This window comes from Lactuca serriola, chromosome 4 (assembly GCF_051521515.1).
Source record: "Lactuca serriola cultivar US96UC23 chromosome 4, Lser_US96UC23_V15, whole genome shotgun sequence".
NCBI lineage: Eukaryota > Viridiplantae > Streptophyta > Magnoliopsida > Asterales > Asteraceae > Lactuca > Lactuca serriola.
The window spans coordinates 31,810,703-31,830,434 of record NC_136411.1 but is presented as its reverse complement, the minus strand read 5'-3'; the positions used below and the strand labels follow the sequence as shown (position 1 = coordinate 31,830,434).

General features: G+C 32.2%; 1 protein-coding gene and 1 pseudogene across 2 annotated transcripts; one reads left to right on the top strand and one right to left on the bottom strand.

The window, feature by feature from the left end:
* Positions 1-211: 211 nt before the first annotated feature.
* On the bottom strand, positions 212-2,771 carry LOC145101277 (F-box/FBD/LRR-repeat protein At1g13570-like; annotated as a pseudogene). The gene is made up of 5 exons (XR_013705568.1): positions 2,469-2,771; positions 1,410-2,095; positions 1,228-1,338; positions 752-907; positions 212-663 (listed from the first exon to the last, which is right to left on the bottom strand). The product of XR_013705568.1 is annotated as an F-box/FBD/LRR-repeat protein At1g13570-like (transcript).
* A 10,777-nt stretch (positions 2,772-13,548) lies between these two features.
* Positions 13,549-15,075, top strand: LOC145098179 (F-box/FBD/LRR-repeat protein At1g13570-like). Its single transcript, XM_079035842.1, has 4 exons — positions 13,549-13,553; positions 13,644-14,264; positions 14,496-14,667; positions 14,764-15,075. The coding sequence occupies exons 1-4, from the start codon at positions 13,549-13,551 to the stop codon at positions 15,073-15,075; spliced, it is 1,110 nt and encodes a 369-aa protein (XP_078891968.1).
* Positions 15,076-19,732: the final 4,657 nt, after the last annotated feature.

The window sequence follows — 19,732 nt, the reverse complement described above, 5'->3', positions numbered from 1 at the left end:
AAAAATAGGACAAGTAGTATTAGAGTGACTTCGTGAACCATTTTTATTGGAGACGGATGGATGCGGGTTTATAACATAGAACACATATTTATAAATCTTTACAAAAAGTAGCTTGTTATACATATGTAAATGCATTACGTTTACATGTTATAATATTTCCTTCGCGATTGTATTCATATTTTGTTTTTAGTATTGCAATCATTATATAACATTTACATCTTATAGCTTTCGCTAGTGTTTTCTTACTCCGGATCAAAAAGATTAGTCAAGAATACAGAGGGTAAAAAAGTAACATTTGTCATAATACTTGTAATCAACCCAAAAAGACATTTAAACAATCCTTAAATTTAACTAAGTTAAAATTTAGCGTTCAATAATGATATCCACTGCTGGTGATGCACGTGGAAATGTTAATCGTAGCAAATCTCGAAGCATCTTAACTTCTTTGTCAACAGAAACAGATTTACTGAGCTTGATTCGTGCTTTCTTAAGCAGAGGTGACTTAGCCATGATCAGTTTCAGAAACTCCATCTCTGGATCATAGTTACCGAAATTTGTTATCTCCAATTCTTCAAGATGATCCAAATTGATGCCTGAATAGTCTTGAAGATCAAGCAAGTCATTGCAAGTTTCTTCACCACAGAGCTCATGGTTCAAACACAGCTGATCAGAAAACATGTACAAAATGTCAAAAGATTTGAAGATCTATTGTTACTATGTATGTGATTGCATGTAGTTTCTATCTATCTACCTCTATTTTTATCTTCTCCAAATTTGGGGAGCTGCTGATCACACTGAGAGCATATGAAAGCCCATCTTCTTTCTGAAAACACACATCAAAACAAAGTATCCTCAAGTGGACTAGTGAAGTGAGGAGTTTCTTCATATCATCTGCAGTAACATGTTGCTGCATCAAACCAAATACAAAAACTAGAATTAAAACACAATATTCTAGCATGAGATAAAACCATGAGTAAATTACACAAATGGTCCTATGGTTTAATTACGAGTTTTCTTTAATGATAAAAACATAAATAACAATAAAAAGATTAAAATTAAAAGAATTACCAGGAAGGGCAAGATAGTCTTTTTAAGAGTGGCAGGAACCAAAAAAACAAACCAAAGCCACCTTCCGAGTTAAAAAGGGACAAAACACGTAAACTACCCCAAACCACATGGACCATTTGTGTAATTTACTCTAAAACTATCAAGTTAAGTATTTATTACCTTGATATAAGACTTAGAGATTTTCAGAACCTGAACCAAAGGTAAACGCTCTGATAGCTCAAGAAATGTACACTTGTCTCCTTGTGTAGTAGAGTCGTTTTGACATCCCATCTGCATCAATATACATTTGTAAGAAGGTTTCAACTGAAGGCGCTTTCACAAGTGGTTAATATGGAGCTTACCAGTATAAATTCCTCAAGTATTGGGCAATTGGTAAGTATCTGTTGAAGCGTCTGTGCAGTGATGTTGGCATCAAATAACTCGAGACTCCTCAAGGTAATAAATCCATCAAATGTTAATGGAAGCTCAATGTCACAATGTGTGAGATGTAGGTGTTCTAGTCCTTGCAATGAAAAGAACATAGAGGGTAGCTTGTAGCGCTTAACATATTCTAAACTGAAGTTGTACTTTGACCAAAACTTAAAGATGAATTTCTTGATATTTTTGCTCTTTGAAAGATGAAATATTATCTGGTCAATCTCATCAACAATTTTGTATCGGTATTAATAGAGATACTGAATTCTAATATCGGACCATTGTGTAGCAACAAAACATGGAAGATGGCATTGACAAACTTATATTTCTTAATTAGCTTGTTAATTTCTTTGCTACTTGATGAGGTATATGAGAACGGAGTATCATATACAAGTTTAGGCATGCCCTTCAAGTACTTGTCATCAAATACAAGTTTAGGCATTCCCTTCCAGTAATGTCTCCATTTCTTTGACAAAATGCTTGTCCTCAATGCATCTCTGATTGGCATATGAGTAAGAATGTTTTCAATTGTGTCTTGTGGAAGAACGCTAATTCTATCCAAACTTTTGCATTGAACTTTCGCCATTTCCTCCATGTCTCACACTCCACAAGGCTGCAAAGTAGAACTTTTATTTAAAAAAAAGTTATATATTTAATTGCATAACATTCATTCCAAATATTAAATAGTTGAGGATTATGGAAAAGTCAGAACAGTTTTGATATCTAAGATACACTACATAATTTCCACAAGTAAGTTGTTAGAATCGCAACTCATGGATTATACAATTGCCTAATATATGATATGATAATAGCTAAGACAACTATAACTTCAGCAAAATTGAAAATGTTGAGTTTTTTTTTAAAAAGAATATCAAATAAATAATCCGACTCCTAAATAAAAACAAATTATTATAACACAAATAAACCACCCTAAGAATGGAGACAGTCTACGGCAAACTAGAAGGAAAAAAAAGGGAGGTGCATACAGAAGAAAATCAGTAAAAGAGGAGCAGACTACCGCCTGCGGCTGCTACCTCGCCCACCGTGGCAGTGCCCTCCCCAATCTCACCGTCGTCCAAGCTTCGTCTCGCTGTCTCCCTCCGCCTGTTGCCGTCGCAATAACCTAAAATTTCTAAAAATGCCCGCCCAAGGTTTTTAACTAAACTCGGTGAAAATTTTGAACACAATCCAACCCATTTATAATTATAAAGAGTTAGAATTTCGGGTTAACCCTTTAATTTAAAAAAAAAAAAAAAAAAAAAAAAAAAAAAAAAAAAAAAAAAAAAAAAATCATGTAAGGGAATGGTGGATCATATGGTGTGTTTCTAGTTGGTGACAAAACATAGCGGTAAACTCCATAAAAAACTTATATATTTTGACCTTATTCATTTTTATATATCTTTTTATTTAAGTAATAAAAATTGTCATGTGTACTTATTTTAACCATTTTATCCATCAACAATTCATCATTTTCAAAACTTATACTTTTCGCCTACAATTTAAATTTTATTATAAATTTGGTCATAAATTTATACATTTGGCCAAAATTTTAAAATTTTATTACGAATTCATCCCGAATTTAATTTTTTTTACATATTTTTACATATAAACATTTTTAAAAAAAATATTTTTATATGCAAAATACCTATTTATAAAAATATTTTTTACTTTAAATACATATTTATAAAAACATAGTTATGTAAAAATATGTGCTTAAAAATATATAAATATACGTAGTTGGACGTTCAAACAATAAAAAAGAAATACATAGTTGTGTGCATATAAATATATACAAATATATACAAACAAATATTTTAGAAAAAGGAATACAAACATACACACACACACACACACACACATATATATATATATATATATATATATATATATATATATATATATATATATATATATAACTATGTTCAAATGTTTTTAGCAACTATTGTTTACATGAATGCACCAATAGGAAATTAGGAAAAAATAAATCATTAAATAAATCATTTAAGGGTATTATAGTAGTCTTTGCATAGTTAATTATGGTAGATCAACAACAATTCCTTATATCATGCAAAAAGCAAAGATAAATATAGAACATTAGCCCAAATCGATTTCACCGCTTCCCACCACCCCTATAGATCGATTTCACCATTTCTCTCTGTCTTCTTTATTTGTACCGTATTCAAGCCCTAAATCGATTGATGAAATGAATGATATGTGTATGGTTGTTACAATTGTAGAAAGAAAAGAGAGAGAATGAATGCGTAGGTTGAATATGGAACAAATAGACTAAATGTTCAATTTTCTTCATCGACCCTTTTCATCCATCATCATCATCATCATCCTGTGTTGCCGCTTCTCCTTCTCCTTCTCCACCGTCAGGAAATCAATTTTAATACCCTATCAGTAAGACCAACCCCTTCACCAGTTTGTCATCGTCAATAAAGGAACCCCTACCCCTTTTAATGTTTGTTGTGTTGAATATGAAAGACACATGCATTTGTGTTCGATAGTTGCGAGAAAAAAAATCAACAATATTTACCACTTATTCGAACCAATTACCAGGTGAGTATGGTGTATGATTTATGATTCTTGAATATTTAATTGATTTTTAATTGAATTGACTAACTCTTCTCGTGTATTTTATGTTTTTTCTAATCAATTCTTAAATTTCTTCATTCATTATTAATTCTAACCTATTCTTGGGTATCTCAATTTGTCAGCCAGCTTCTACCACCATGGTGAGCTACTGTTTGTAGATTAATTTCTTATGCCACTTATTTTTAATGTAATTTTGGCTGATTTACATCCTCTACGTGTAACTATTAATTGGTGGATGAATTTGATTTATAATTCATTTGAATAAATATCCCTAAGTTTGTAATGGTTGTTTTTAATTTAATTGACTTGGTTTTTTAGATTTTTGGGTTGTAAATAATATTTGGTTTCGTTTAACAGGAATTGGTGGCTTATTCAGATGCAAGACAATTGAGGAGTACAATATTGTTGCTTCTGTAAGCATTAGCACTTTTCCCCTTTTGCCCTTTTCCCATTTCTCTAAATCTAATTGTTTATTTCATGATACTTTTTGTATGTGATTAATTTAGATGAATTCGATTAGTATTTTAGCGTGTTTGGCTACACTTTATCTTATTGCATGTAAGGTGTATGTGAAAATTTCTAAAAGAGAACTTGATATAATATATACAATTTGTTTGATTGGTGGGGTTGGATGTGTATTATCTCATGATTGATTTTGCATATGATTGATTTTAGGTGAATTTGATTAGTGTGTTAGTGTGTTTGGTTGTACTTTATCTTATTACATCCTATGTATATTCTAGCCGAAATGCATTCTGCTACTTGTGTTTCACTTGACAATATCTGATGTGTATATACATGCTTGTATGTGTTCAATAGGTCTTTGATGGACATAACCAAATAACAAAACATAAACAATAGAATGAGAAAACATAATATTCTTTTAGAATGAGGTTAGTAACACTCATCAATTTGATGCCTATTATTCTGACGAAATTAAATTTCAATCTCCTTATTTGTCAAGATAGGAAAATTAAAAACATTTTGTGATGTACTTTTTGTCGTTTTTTGATGTATTTTTTTGTCAGGATAGGAAAATTAAAAACATTTTGCGATTAAAAGCTCTAACTAACAAAATGTATTTTATGTATCTTGTTAGAATATATTTTACGTATTCTGCCGGAATGTATTATATAGATTCTATCATATTATACGTATTTTGTCATAATATATAAAGTGAGATAATTTGCAAATAACATGCTTTTAACCGTTCTTCGGTTTTTTTTTTTTTTTTTGTATTTGTGATAGGAATGGCTGGAATAATGGGTTGAAGGCATGATAGGAATAACTTAAAGAATAAATAAAAGATTGATCACACTCATAATTTAAGAATGTTGTTATTTTTTAAGAATTTTGTTCATTTTTGTTGATATTCTTTTAGAATATGTATAATTATATTAAAATGTATAAGACTATTAGTCTGTTAGAATATGTAAAATTTGAATTTAAGTTTGAATGTGTAAGAATATATTAGAATATTGTTATTCTTCAACCGGGGATTCAGGAATTATGTTATTCTTCAATAATATTCAAATAGAATAAAATTATGAAAAAATATCATCGTAACAAAAAAACATTATGAAGGAATAAAATCGGTTATATTTACAAATTACATTAGAATTAAAATTGAATTAATATAAAAATTTCAGATTTTTAAAATTAGGAGAATTAATTATCCCTAAAAATCCGAAAATTTCCTTTTTTAGATATAGTTAATTGTCCAAAATACCATTATGCTGAAATTTGTATGATTATATCGTACATGTTATCCCATTGTAATATCATAGAATCTCAAATTATGACCATTGATTATATTTCATCCGATTGTCCAGATCTATGCATTTTACTACACAATAAATGTAAGAAACAAAATAACATAACCATATATATATATATATATATATATATATATATATATATATATATATATATATATATATATATATATATATATGGTTATGTTATGTTATCCCATTGTAATATCATAGACTCTCAAATTATGAACATTGATTATATTTCATCCGATTGTCCAGATCTATGCATTTTACTACACAATAAATGTAAGAAACAAAATAACATAACCATATATATATATATATATATATATATATATATATATATATATATATATATATATATTAAAATGTGTTTGTAAATATCTTATTATCTTATAAAAGAAATCATATTATTTCTAAACATAGATTAAATATAATAATAATATTTTTTTTAAAACCTTCAAACCATTAAGCTAATAATATAAGTAATCACCAATAAAATAATATTAAAATTTAAACTTAACCCTATTTAAATTAAACTGTACAAAAAATAATACAACATGTATAAACATGTAATGCAATAATAAAAGATCGTATTTCATATTATCTCTTGCTTATCTTAACCTGGTCTCCGCCTTTTTCTCCGAAAATGAACCCAAAATTTGAAAACACTGATTTCTCCCTCATCCCTTCGTCTTCATCTCTGATAAATTCAAGATATACATTTTCTTCATAATCTTCTCTACTCACTATTCATAGGCTTTCTTGCTCTAGGGTTTTCACGAGGTATGTTAATATATTGATGAACATACGTAACAAGGAGTAAAAAGGTTATGTGGGTATGTTCCCTTCCTTTCTCCACTCTGATTTACCTCATCCCCTTTCATATGTTTATGTTCTTTCTCTTAAATCCAACTCCTCTCCACTCTCTCTAAACCTAATTAGCCACAATCACACCAACAACACCAAACTATTACACCAGTCACCACCACCATTATGGTCTCTCCCCAAAGAAAACTCCTAAACAGTCGTTTCCACCACCATGGACCAACACTTATAGAAACAAAAACAATCAACATCACCACTAATTGCCAAAGGTAGGACGTACGTCGGTCGCAGTTATCTCTCTCCCTCTCTCTCTCTCACACACACACAGAGTTTGTTCTCTCTTCTTTAGCGAAGAAGAATATATTTTATTTCATTTTTGGTCGATTTAGTGTGTTTATATTTATTTCTTTGGAGATTTACAGGGCCGGTCCAAACGGTGGGCAACCCGGGCGACCGCCCAGGGCCTACGTCTCCAGAGGGCCCAAATTTTTTGGGCTATGTAGTGTATATATATAAAGAAAAATTATTACCTAATTGATTTTTAAGCCCTAAAGTTTGTTCAAACTCAAATTAACTCAAAATATAAACAATTTGGTTTGTTTGTTATTACTAATTGAACATGTCTATAGTGAAGAATAAATGATATTTTTTTAGAATCTTTATTATATTTGTCTTTGAAGGGCTTTTTTTTTTCTTTTCGCCCAGGGCCGCATATACGTTTGGACCGCCCTGGAGATCTGATCATGTATTAATATTCACTTAGTCTTTGCAGGTCATTCTTATCAGACTAATTATCACACTTTAAAGGAAGCATTTTATGGCTTTGGGGACATCATTAGAGCTAACAATAACTTGTAATAGTGTGTGTAAGTGTGTATCTATTTGTATTTATGTGTATATATATATATATATATGTGTATGCACTTGCAAATGTGTATATTTGTGTATGTAGGTATGCATATATGTCTACTCGTGTGCATCTGTGTGTAAATCAGGTTTGTGTTTCCTTTTTCTTGTCCTCTCTCCAATCTCCATTGTACACAAAAATCCTATTTTGATTGTATTTTAATCTGATGCATATGGCTTTTTCAAGGTTTACAGATGCATTTTTCTTATTCGACATCATTCTTATCTTCCAAATGTGCTTGGTTCTTGGAAATCATTCGTATTTCTCCTATAGTTGTTTCAAGATAAAGGTGGTTGGCACCCCTATAGAGCAAGTCCAATGTCTGGATTGAGGACCAAATCTTGCTTCATACTAATGAAATTTTCCTTAAGGCTTAGTTGGTTTGTATAGGTGTCTAAAATCAGTTATTTGAAGTTTTATACTTCATGGCAGTGGCACCTGGGGGTTTTGTTATGGGATTTCAGTTGACTTTTTTTTGCCAAAAACCAATTTAGTGTAATAGTTTTTTGTTGTTCATGGTTACAAGGAATATGGCAAATTCATAACTGAGATTTTGCCAATTTCCCAGGTTCATATTTTCCTTTTGATTCCCAAGTTTGGATTTTTATTTTCAAATAATTTTGGCAAGTTGCTAATTCTTTATTCTTTGATCATATAACCTTTTTTTTTTGTTTTACTCAAGAACTCCAACAACCTAGAAAGATTGTCAACGAGGCTTCTGGTCACAACAATTGTGCTTTTTCAACTATTTCTTTAAACTAAACTAGGGGATTTCCTCCTCATGATTACATATGAGGATAAGAAGCTTAAAATCTTGAATATGCTATATGATTTTTAATTGGTGAGATTTTGTGTTTTTTTCCATTTACATGTATTTTGCTCAAATTGGTTTTTGGCAAAAAAAAAAGTCTACTAAAATCAATTTGTTTTACACAAGTGTTACGCAAGCAGTTCTGGTGTGAGATTGTTAGTCCCATATAGATCTATACACAAGTACGCTCTCCCTCCAGAAGACCCTAGTTATAACTTTCAGGACTTTTGTTTTATACTTAAATAAGTACTTGAAGTGTGTCTTACAAAAGCTATATTGATAATTACATGTAGAATAATAAGAAGTTACTTCGTGATAACTATACTAAAAGTAAGTTTCATAAACTATATAAAATATAGTTTTATATGTTTATTTCATAGTAAAGTATTCCATTTGTTTTCTGATGATTGTTTTATATGTGTATTTCATAGTAAAGTATTTCATTTGTTTTCTGATGATTGTTTTATATGTTTATTTCATAGTAAAGTATTCCATTTGTTTTATGATGATTGTTTTATCATGTATTCTATTTGTATTATACTATGTTTATGTACTTTGAAACTTGAAACCAAAGAATGTGTTCTCTAAACTATACTTATTATAGTTTAGTTGCTTCTTATTGTAATAAATTCCGAACCGGTAAAATAGTTTGTTTATAATAATCATAAACTAAATAATCAAAATTTTGTTATTCATACGAGAAATCTTTGTATTTTACTTGTATTTTCCCCCTTAAAACATTATAAAAATAGTGAAAATATAGGGGTATAAACTCACTTGATAGTAGTGAAGAATTGAGTAACACTTCGTTGCTAGAAAAGCTTTATTTCTGAAAATCGGGCCTTGTGAGGGTTCGGATTTGGAAATCGAAAGACTCTATTTTTATTGACTTCTTGCGTCTCAGGATATCTTTTAAGTGTTGAATATGATACCGGGGCTTCAGGGGGTTGTAAATAAGTTTGTGGGGGTAGAAGGTGTGAAAAAGTGTGAAATTTGGGGTGAAAAAGGTGTAGGAATCGGAAATATCGTATCCTTATATAGGGGCGAGAGGCTGAGGATAAGAAGTTGATTACCCGAAACAACAAATAATGATTAATCGATATGGTGATAATTAAAAGGTGTTTTGTTTATACTCAAAGGTTTGAGGCCATATGGGATTAGTATTATTCTTGTGTTTCACTTTTCATGTTTTGAATTCCTAAATAATTTAATTGGTTCAGAACAGTCAAATTATTCGAACGGGCCACAGTCATTCATATGTTGGAAGTAGGTATGAATGAAGACTGTCGTGAATTGGTGTGTGGATTGTCTAAAGTGTATTAGACATAAGCAATTGTTTGCTGCAACGTTCATGAGTGCTTATGAATATGATTTGAGCATTGGATTAAACCCACACTCACTTGGATCACTTCATTAATTATATCACGAGTGATTGGTGAGACGATAACATCTTATATTCTTGAAACCGAGATGTGTGAGTTGTATCTTACGAGTCGGTTGCACATTGATAATATGTAAACGCACCAGTAACTTGGTGTTATAAAACATATTGTTGTGTGTAATTCGGTAAGTGAGTGCAAGCGAGCATTGAGTCAAAGTTTATCCATTCCTTTTATCCAAGGTAGGATAAAAGCGATATCTTTGGGCCCCTCGATGATTTAGTGATGGCACCTAAGCGCTTGGCCGAGCCGGGACTAATTTGATGTGATCAATTGTAGTCTAATGTCATTCGTCATAAATCGGAAGTTGGGAAATAGTATAGAGAGAGTGATTAAGTTCATGTCTCATATCTATACGATATCTAGAATGGAGGAATATATGATCCCTTATCTAAAGGACACGCGTATCTGATAAGATCAGAGTTGACAGCGGCTTTGGAAAGCTACGATTGCAAGATCAGGATCTGAAGTCATACGCAGAATAGTTATTAGACTTATCCAAGTGGGAGACTGTTGGATTAGTGTCTAAGTCCATAACTATTTTGGTATGTACTTGACCCGATGGTGCATGGTCCTTTTGGGTTGCCTTCACCAAAGCAACTTGATAGGATGAATTATGGAGAGAGAGGATTAATTATGATTTATTAATATATTATGAGAATAATATATTAAAGGAGAAATCATATTGTTTAATTAATATTAGTCAAGAATTAATAAGAATTAAGTTTGTGGCTAAAAGACATTAGTTAAACTTAAGGGACTAGAACTATCAATTGTGTGATAGTTAAATATTGAGCTAATGGACTCCATATTAGAGGGGTGGACGAATTCTATGGGGAAACCCATTAGAAATCGTCCTAGGCCTCTAAGGAGGGAGTCCATGGGTTGCTTAGGGCTTAAGCATCCAAATTAGCGTTTCCTTGTTAGATAACCCTAATAGCCTCACTATTTAAGGACCCCTTGGGCACCAAAAACGTGGGCAACTGAATCCTTAGGGTTTCCACACGTTTTGGGCAGCCTCCACTCTCCTTATTTTTCATCCTCTTGCTCTTGGTGTTTGTGAACCATTAGAGGAGTGACATTTGTGACTCTAAGCTTTCTAAAGTCATTACAAGGAGGATTTGGGATTGTTATTGCTACATAACAATCAAGGTAAGATCTAAACCCCATTCATAAGTTAATTTGATTAATTGTATGCTAGATCTAGGGTTTAAAGTCTTGGATGAATTGCATGTACAATAGAGAAACCTAGATCCAAGCATTAGGGTTTGTATGAGCACATAAGATGTTCTTATGGCCAAAACCCATCAAAACACACACAAACAAATCTTATTAAAATTTCAAGAGGGGGGGGGGGGGGGGCTTGAAATGATAAGCATAAATCCAAAGTAAAATGTGACACTCCAACAAAAGGTTGAAGTGCATAATGAAAAACAACACCAAAAAGAGACTCTACATCTTATTGAGTCTTAAAATGGTTGACAAACTCATTTAGACATTTTATAGAACACCTGACGGACAGAAAAAAAAATGTTTGATTTGCACCAATGAAGCTTGAGAATTTAATCCATGTATAACCTTCAAGCTTGATGATTAAGAAGAATGAATTTCAAGATTAAGCAGAAGACTATTCTAATTTTTTTTAATTTACTCAAAGTGATTAAGAGAACGAAAAAGTATTACTGGTTGGAAACAAGAAACGAGAAGACTTCTTAAGATCTTGAATAATTTATGGCATAGAACCAGCATAAGGGACATTGGGACCCATTAGAATCTCCGCCCAACTGCACATCGATTTGGGCAATAATTTCTAGTACGAGATTCAATTTTGTTAACACCATCTATGCCATCGATCTTCTTCTCTTTTCTCCGTGTGAAATAAACCCACCACAATAAATGATATGAGTTTAGAGTGTTTAAAAAGAAAAGCAGATTGTTGATAATAGAAATAAAAACGAGTAAAGTAAGGATATAATGATTAACATATTAGACCTATAATCTGCCAACCGTGATAACAAGCAATGACATATTGACTTGAAATCGAAACCATGAATGAGAACATGTCCCAAACAATGATAAAATCTGAATTATAAGCAATAATTCGAGAAAGGATGAACAAAGTTCTAAGTTTTCTTGATTCATTTGATGATTACAAATGATGAATGAAATGGATATTTAAAGCCTAAAACAACCAACGGTTACAAACTCTAAAGCCACACTTACTAAACATACTTATTAAAAGTTAATCATAAAAAAAACTACTTCAGGCTTATTAACTGAACAACATGTAAGTTGTCCTCTTACGCCACCTTTAGAGAAACCATGCAAACCCAATGAGCCATAGTACTCAAACATACTTCATTTCCAATTGCAAGCCTAAGGTCAGTTTGTAAAGAACTTACTTCATCCACACACATATCAGCAAACTGTTTAGTGATGCAAATTCTGATTTAGGGTTTGTGTTTTTTCTAATTAAATATTGGCACCTATTACACGAATGTACTCTTCTCTTTTTCTTCTTCTTTTTTTTTTTCGTCGATTTGCAATAATTCTGAGTAGATTTAGGGTGTTAATTTATGGCTATGGTGGTTGAAGTTTGTTTTTTTATTTTTATTTTTATTTTTTATTTTTAATTTTATTTTTTATTTTGGTTTAATTTATTTCCCCTCCACCTCCGACAACCTCCGTTCATCGACCATTTGTAACCCCATTCACCTCCAACAACACCTCCAGGTAACCTCCTGATAATATCCAACAACCACCACAATTAACTTATACTAACCACCATTAGACCCACTTCTTTGTAAATTATTTTTTATTAATAAATAATACATCAATTATAAAAATAAAAAAAAAAATAAAAAAAAAAAGTGAACAAGAAAATAGATAAGGGACAATATTGTCTTTTCATGTCTATAAGGGATGAAAAACCAAATAAAATGACATCTTTGGGACCATCCCGAGTGTAAAAACACTTAGGGCCAAATGTAAAAGTTATGCAAACGAGAGAAAGACGATTTCAATAAATTGTTCTAAAAAAATATAAAATAAGAAAAACTTATGGAGCCCTTCTGTATAGTATCTAAAAAGGAGGGGTCAGTTAGATATTTATAAAATCCCGCCATAAACTGTCTCATTGCTTCCCGAATCCCAATTCCCATTCTTTTTGTCATCGGCGGTCTCTCTTCTACTCCCACCCACCGGAACCCTAGAGCTAACAATTCAGGTTTGCTTTCATGCTTTCGATTATCTTAACTTCATGATCCTTAGTTGTTTTCACGGTTAATAGATCGTCTAACTTACTAAAATGCGGTTTGTTTGAACTTTAAAACCTAGTTCATATACTTCCATTTTTACGTGTTTAATACAAGTACATATAACTCGTTGTGCGATCTTAACTTTGATAATATGAAATCAAATTATCAAACAATCCCTAATTGTTGGTGTGTTTTAGGCATTCATAATCCCATATAACTTGTTCTAGCAATTAATTATAAGGGTAGACATTGGCATGCATGGCGTCATCATGTGGGTTATAATAAGGAATTTAGAACTGATCTAGAAGGCAGACAAAGCATAAATAAGATAGTTATTACTTATTAGCTAGTATTATTGATCTTGAGCATAGTTGTTTTTCATTAATTTGCATATTTGTCTTCTCGTTCCATTCATATATGTTTGAACCAAAGATCATATTTCATTGTATTAATGCAGTATATATGAATTAATGGCTAATTGATGATATTATATAGGAAAAAGTGCATTGCAACATAATCTATTTGGCATTGAATTCTACTTTACAGCCGTGTGGAGTATCCAAACCTTGAGGGACTCATGCAAGCTCATATCCAAAGTCGGGATAGAATCAGTGCTCTCCCTCAAGATATAATTGAAAAAATTCTGACACTTATGCCAATGAGAGATGCATTGAGGACGAGCATTTTGTCAAAGAAATGGAGGTATTGCTGGACAGGCATCCCGAAACTTGTATTTGATGACAATCTGGTTAAACAATCATCTAATATGGAGGAAGAAATCGAAAAATATAAGCTTATCAATGCCATCTTCCACGTTTTGTTGCTACATAAGGGTCTGGTATCAGAACTCTGTATTTGTATCACAGATGCAGAAATTGTTAATGAGATTGACCAGATAATACTTAATCTTTCACGGAGCAAAAATATCAAGAAATTCACTTTTGAGATTTCTTCAATTGATGAATATTACAAGTTACCGTTTTCATTCTTTTCATTGCAAGGATTAGAACACCTATCTCTCAAATATTGTAAAATTGAGGTTCCATCAATGTTTAATGGATTTAGTATGTTGAAGAGCCTGATCTTTGAAGATGGTATAATCACTGCCAATATGCTTCAACAACTCCTTACTAGCTGCCCATTGCTTGAGGAATTTACTTTGGTAAGGTCCATATTACTACTTATGAAGAAGCTCTTTCAGTTGATACCATCTTACAAAGGTATTTAATTTGATACAGATTAGGGATGAGCCGATAGTGTTTACTGAGTGTGAATTGGTCGAACTGTTTAAATGTTTACCTTCAATTCAGGTTCTGGAAATCATGCAGTTGTTTATCATGGTAACTAATACTTAACTTGATTGTTTTATCTCATTATGTTTAAAACTTTTAATCTTAGTTTTAGTATTTGGTTAAAGCACTTGGGTGCAGGTAGTAATAGTATGCCACATACGCTCCCCATTTCACTAGTCCACTTGAGAATACTTGATCTCGGTGTGTGTTTCCTTGAGCTTTCGTTTGTTCTATGTGTGATCAGCAGCTCTCCAAATTTGGAGAAGATCAAAGTGGAGGTAAATATAATTATATAAAATATCACATATGGTTTTAATTAATATTAGATCTTCATGATTCTACTTACAAAATTTTGACATGTTTTTCTGATTTAGATTTGTTGGGACCATGATCGGCGGTGTGTTGAACAAGCATTCGATAACTTGCCTGATATTCAAGATTATTTGGGCCTGAACTTGGATCATCTTAAAGAACTGGAGATAACAAGTTTCCATAACTATGCTCCTGAGATGGAATTTCTGAAGCTCATCATGGCTAAGTCACCTCTGCTTAAGAAAGCACGAATCGAGCTCGATGATTCTGTTTCTGTTGCTGAAGAAGTTATGATGCTTCGAGATTTGCTACACTTACCATTGCCACGTGCATCACCAGCAGGTAAGTTCATTATCGAACGACTAAAAAAATAGTTAACCTTTGAATGTAAATTAAGTTCAATTTCATTGGTTAAAATACAACGATTGTTACATTTATTGTCAACTGAACCTGTTTAGATGTATTTTTTTCGGTTGATTATGACAAATGCTACTTTCTACTCTTTTTGTATTTGTAAATTTAGTATCTTAATGTAAAATGTAGACGTTAGATATATTATAATTTCAAGACTAAAAATACATACAGTACATGTTATTATGCGTTTACATGTGTGCTATGTATGTCTATCAAGCCTTTATGTACAAAGCACAAATAGAGCTTTGTACATCTGTTTCTATTGATAAAGAAAATAAGATGCTTCGAGATTTGTTAAACTTGCTATTTACACATATGCATCACGCCATCACCAACAGCCAGGTTCATTATCGAACACCCTAAATATTAAACCGTGAATTCAAATAAAATTCTACTGATGCAGTTGTAAATATGTTGGTTAAAATAGACGGATTGTTAAAGCGCAGTGCCTTTATTGTCTATATTTCTTTTTGGGTTGATTATGAGTATTATGACAACTTCTCTATTATATTCTCCAACTCACAATTTGACGCTCTACCATTGTAACACAATCAAAAGTTATAAAATGTAAACGTTATATTATAATCTCATCACTGAAAAACAAAATATAACCACAATCATTGAAACACAATCAAAAGTTATAAAATGTAAATATTATATTATGATTTCATCACTGAAAAACAAAATATAACTGCAATCACAAAGGAGATTACAAAATAAATTTTAGAGTAAATGACAGAAATGGTTCCTATGGTTTGATCAAATTTATAGTTTTGGTGCCGGACCAAAAAAATTGATAGGTTGCATCATGGTGATATCAAAAAATTTGATAAGGGATATTTAAAAATTATGGGAAATGACATAAGTGCCCTATGTACTTTCTAGGTTTTACCCATTGAGTCCCTAAAGTTTTTGTCGGGTTTTATAGGTCCCTAAACTAGGATATGACATACTCTTTTAGTCTCTGTCAACCTATAATAACCGGTTTAATGACCTTTTAGACCAAAAAAATTTACATTGTGCCCCTATAAAACCAAAAAAATAAGTTTGGTGATCAATTCATACCAAAAAAACTCTCCTTTTCTTTCAGACCAAAAAAAATAAGTTCGGGGATCAATTCATACCAAAATAACTCAATATTGTTTTTAGTAGAAAAAGAAGATAATACTAGAAAACTCCAAATTCAAAATCCATCAATTTTGATGATTAGAAAATATGAAGAAAGATATGTAGTTAATTAAAGCCTAGAACTATATGGCCACAAACTCTGTGTTGGATCACACTTCTAGTTATAAATCACTTATCCCTAATTATAACGAAGCTCACAAGATAACTTTTATCCATATCTAAGAAATAAACCATGGGAAATCAGTAACTAAAACAACAGTGACCAATACACATGCCAACCCTGAATTTAGGTATATTATCATAACCTTTTTTTAAGATCAATAGAAAAATCAATTATTTGGAGTAACGATTATCTAGGGAACGAAAAATGTTATGCAAAATACCTTAAGTTGTGATTGTATGTTGGGCTAAAACAAACATCCTTACTGATTACCATGAATAACCGACATGATAGTAGAGTGAGTTGGATTTAGAAAGATATATCCATGTCTATTTATAAAGTATTACTTAACGGATACTCGATAGAATAAACTCCCAATACCTTAAGACACTATACACAGTAGATGCTAAAATTTACGTCTACTTTATCAAATACATTTCCAAATAATAGCTTCTCTTACCGGATAATTTAAAATTGATTTTGAAGCTCAAATACTAGAGAAGTAATAAAACCTACACAACTTATAACCAGGGCTGGTCCATAGGTTTTTGTTACCTGGGCAAAGAGGCTTAACAATGCCCCTATAACTAAACTGAAACTATAGACCATAAACTTATAAAATGTAACTGAATAATATTTTTATTTAGAAACTCATATCCATACATTTTTTATTTAAAAACTCATATCCATACAAACTAAAAATCATATTAATACTAGAAATTGAGTGTTAACCGTTCTATATAACTTAATAACTTGATCAACGCTGAAAGTATTAAAAGTAATATAATGCCTAGTGGTTGAATCAAAATGCAACCATCAAATAATTAAGAGCAATTCGTCTGTCAAGAATCAAAGCCAAAAGGGAAAAAAATCAACTCCAAATTCGATTTACAGAATTAAAAACAAGGGCAATAAAAACAAAAGTGGTTTGAAAACAGAAAAGTGAAAGACCGAAACAAAAGAACCAAAGTTTACATTTATGTTTTTACTTTCAAGATGAAAACCGACCTGGAAAATAATTAATGATATCATAAATATGAATCCCTGTTGAAAAAGTTGAAAAAATACAGTAAAATAGCAACAATGGAAAATTATATACCCACTTCTGTCTTCTAATAAAAAAACAGAATAATTAGAATTTTAGTTGATTATTATTCGGTATACATATAGCCTCCTCAATCACAAAACATAAAACAAAAATTAGTAAGCTCAATTGACTATTATATGATATACATCAAAACGAAATCACAGATTGAGGATTACCAAATACGAAGGCCTCAAACTCCATTCTACAACTCTTTCAAATACGGAAATCTGAACCGAAGGTTTAGACCTTCTAGTCTCCAGCAGTCCAACTTCGAATTAACTCCAAGTTTACTAATCATACAGATCAGGAAACGGGAATAACCAGATCAAAGTAGTGATCAAATAATGAGAATAAGAGAAAAGAATCACCACAACAGAAAATGGTATGCCTCATACGGGAATCAAAGAATCAGAAAATCAAAAAAATTAATCCTAAAACAGAAATTGGAATCGCCAAATCCTTACAAATCCCCAAAGGTATTTAGAAATTGGAGAGAAGAAAAGAAAACAGAAACTAGATTTAAGACCAGGATTCATTGATTTGAATTTGATGACGACGCTCCTGACGATGCCCCTCCATCTTCTACAACTTCCAGATTTCTAGGTGTCGATTGGCAATCAGCCAATGACACATGTGGATTACAGCTTGTGCCCCACTAATTATTTTTCATTTTCCCGCCCCAGCTCCCATGCTTTGCTGGAAAAGAGTATTAAAGCTGTTTTTTGGGCCAAAACATATATACATACTATTAGTTATTGGTTTAAGATGATGCCCTCCATTTTGTGCTGCCCTGGGCCTTAGCCCGTCTCGCCCATGTATTGGGTCGGGCCTGCTTATAACAATTTTCTCAAGGGTAGTAAAACCATCATTAGATAAACTCTTAAACATATTACAATGAATTGGAAAACTAAGATACATAAATGGGAATATGTTAATTAACGTCCCAAAATTTCATATATCCCATTGATCTCTTCCCAAGAAACTCCAACACCCGTATTAATAGACTTGACCAAGTTGATTTATAGCTTATGATCTAAGAAAAAACAACAAAGGATTAAGATCATAATTTTCGCATTCTCATGAGACTAATCTCCTAAATGAATGGAATCATGCACATTGAAGAAATTCGTAATAACCAAATTAGATGCATAAATACATAATTATTTAAAAGGTTAAATGAAGTACACTAATGATCCATTAAGGATGAGTTTGAAATTTAACGAGAAACCCGAGACAAGACCCGCTCTGAGACTCATTACTTATAAAGACATACAAGAGCAACTAGGTCATCTACTACTTCATAAACCGAGTAAGCATCCTAAGACTCTCAAGGATAACATGGATCGGCAAGGATTCGAGTTGAATCGATCGAAATGTAGCATATTTTTTGAGCTCGAGTATTGGTCTTCTCTACAGCTAAAGCACAACATAAATGTGATGAATGTCAAGACAAAAGTGGGTGGGAGTGTTTTGGGTACTTCTATGATGAATGATAAGATTAAAGACATATCAAATGCATTGGAGGACTCGAGAAATATGAATATCCACCGACCACAAAAGCCTCCAGCACATCCACAACCAAAAAGAGCTCAACATGAGGCAACGACGTTGGGTAGAACTACTAAACCACTACAAATGTGAAATTCGTTATCATCCTAGAAAAGCCAATGTAGTAGCAAACGCGCTTAGCCGAAAGGAATACTCGGGTCGGCAAGTGAAATCATTAACCATGACTATCCATTCACACCTATCCACACAAATCAAAGATGCCCAGCTGGAACCCTTGAAACCCAAAAATGTCACAGGGGAATCCCTAAGAGGAATGGATAAAAATCTATAAGTCAAGGGTGACGGAGTTCGTTATCTCATGAATCGGATCTAGACACTAAAGTTCGGTGGATTCAGAGATGTTGTCATGAACGAGGCTCACAAGACTCGGTACTCCGTTCATCCCGGTTCAAACAAGATATACCTAGACCTAAAAAAGTTTTATTGGTGGCCGAACATGAAAGCCGAAATCGCTACCTATGTGGGCAAGTTCCTGAATTGCGCCAAGGTCAAGGTAGAATATCGGAAGCCCTCGGGTTTGCTGCAACAACCAGAGATACCCGAGTGGAAGTGGGAACGGATAACCATGGACTTCATAACCAAGTTACCCAAGACAACGGGTGGACTTGACACCATCTGGGTGATAGTTGACAGGTTAACAAAATCCTCAAACTTCTTACTAATAAAAGAGACG

What these genes read in the sequence shown, in the direction of transcription:
- LOC145098179 (XM_079035842.1), top strand. An exon ending in GAGGAATTTACTTTGGTAAG is followed by an intron (nt 14,265 to 14,495) that starts GTCCATATTACT and finishes TTTTAATCTTAG; the next exon opens with TTTTAGTATTTGGTTAAAGC. An exon ending in TGGAGAAGATCAAAGTGGAG is followed by an intron (nt 14,668 to 14,763) that starts GTAAATATAATT and finishes TTTCTGATTTAG; the next exon opens with ATTTGTTGGGACCATGATCG.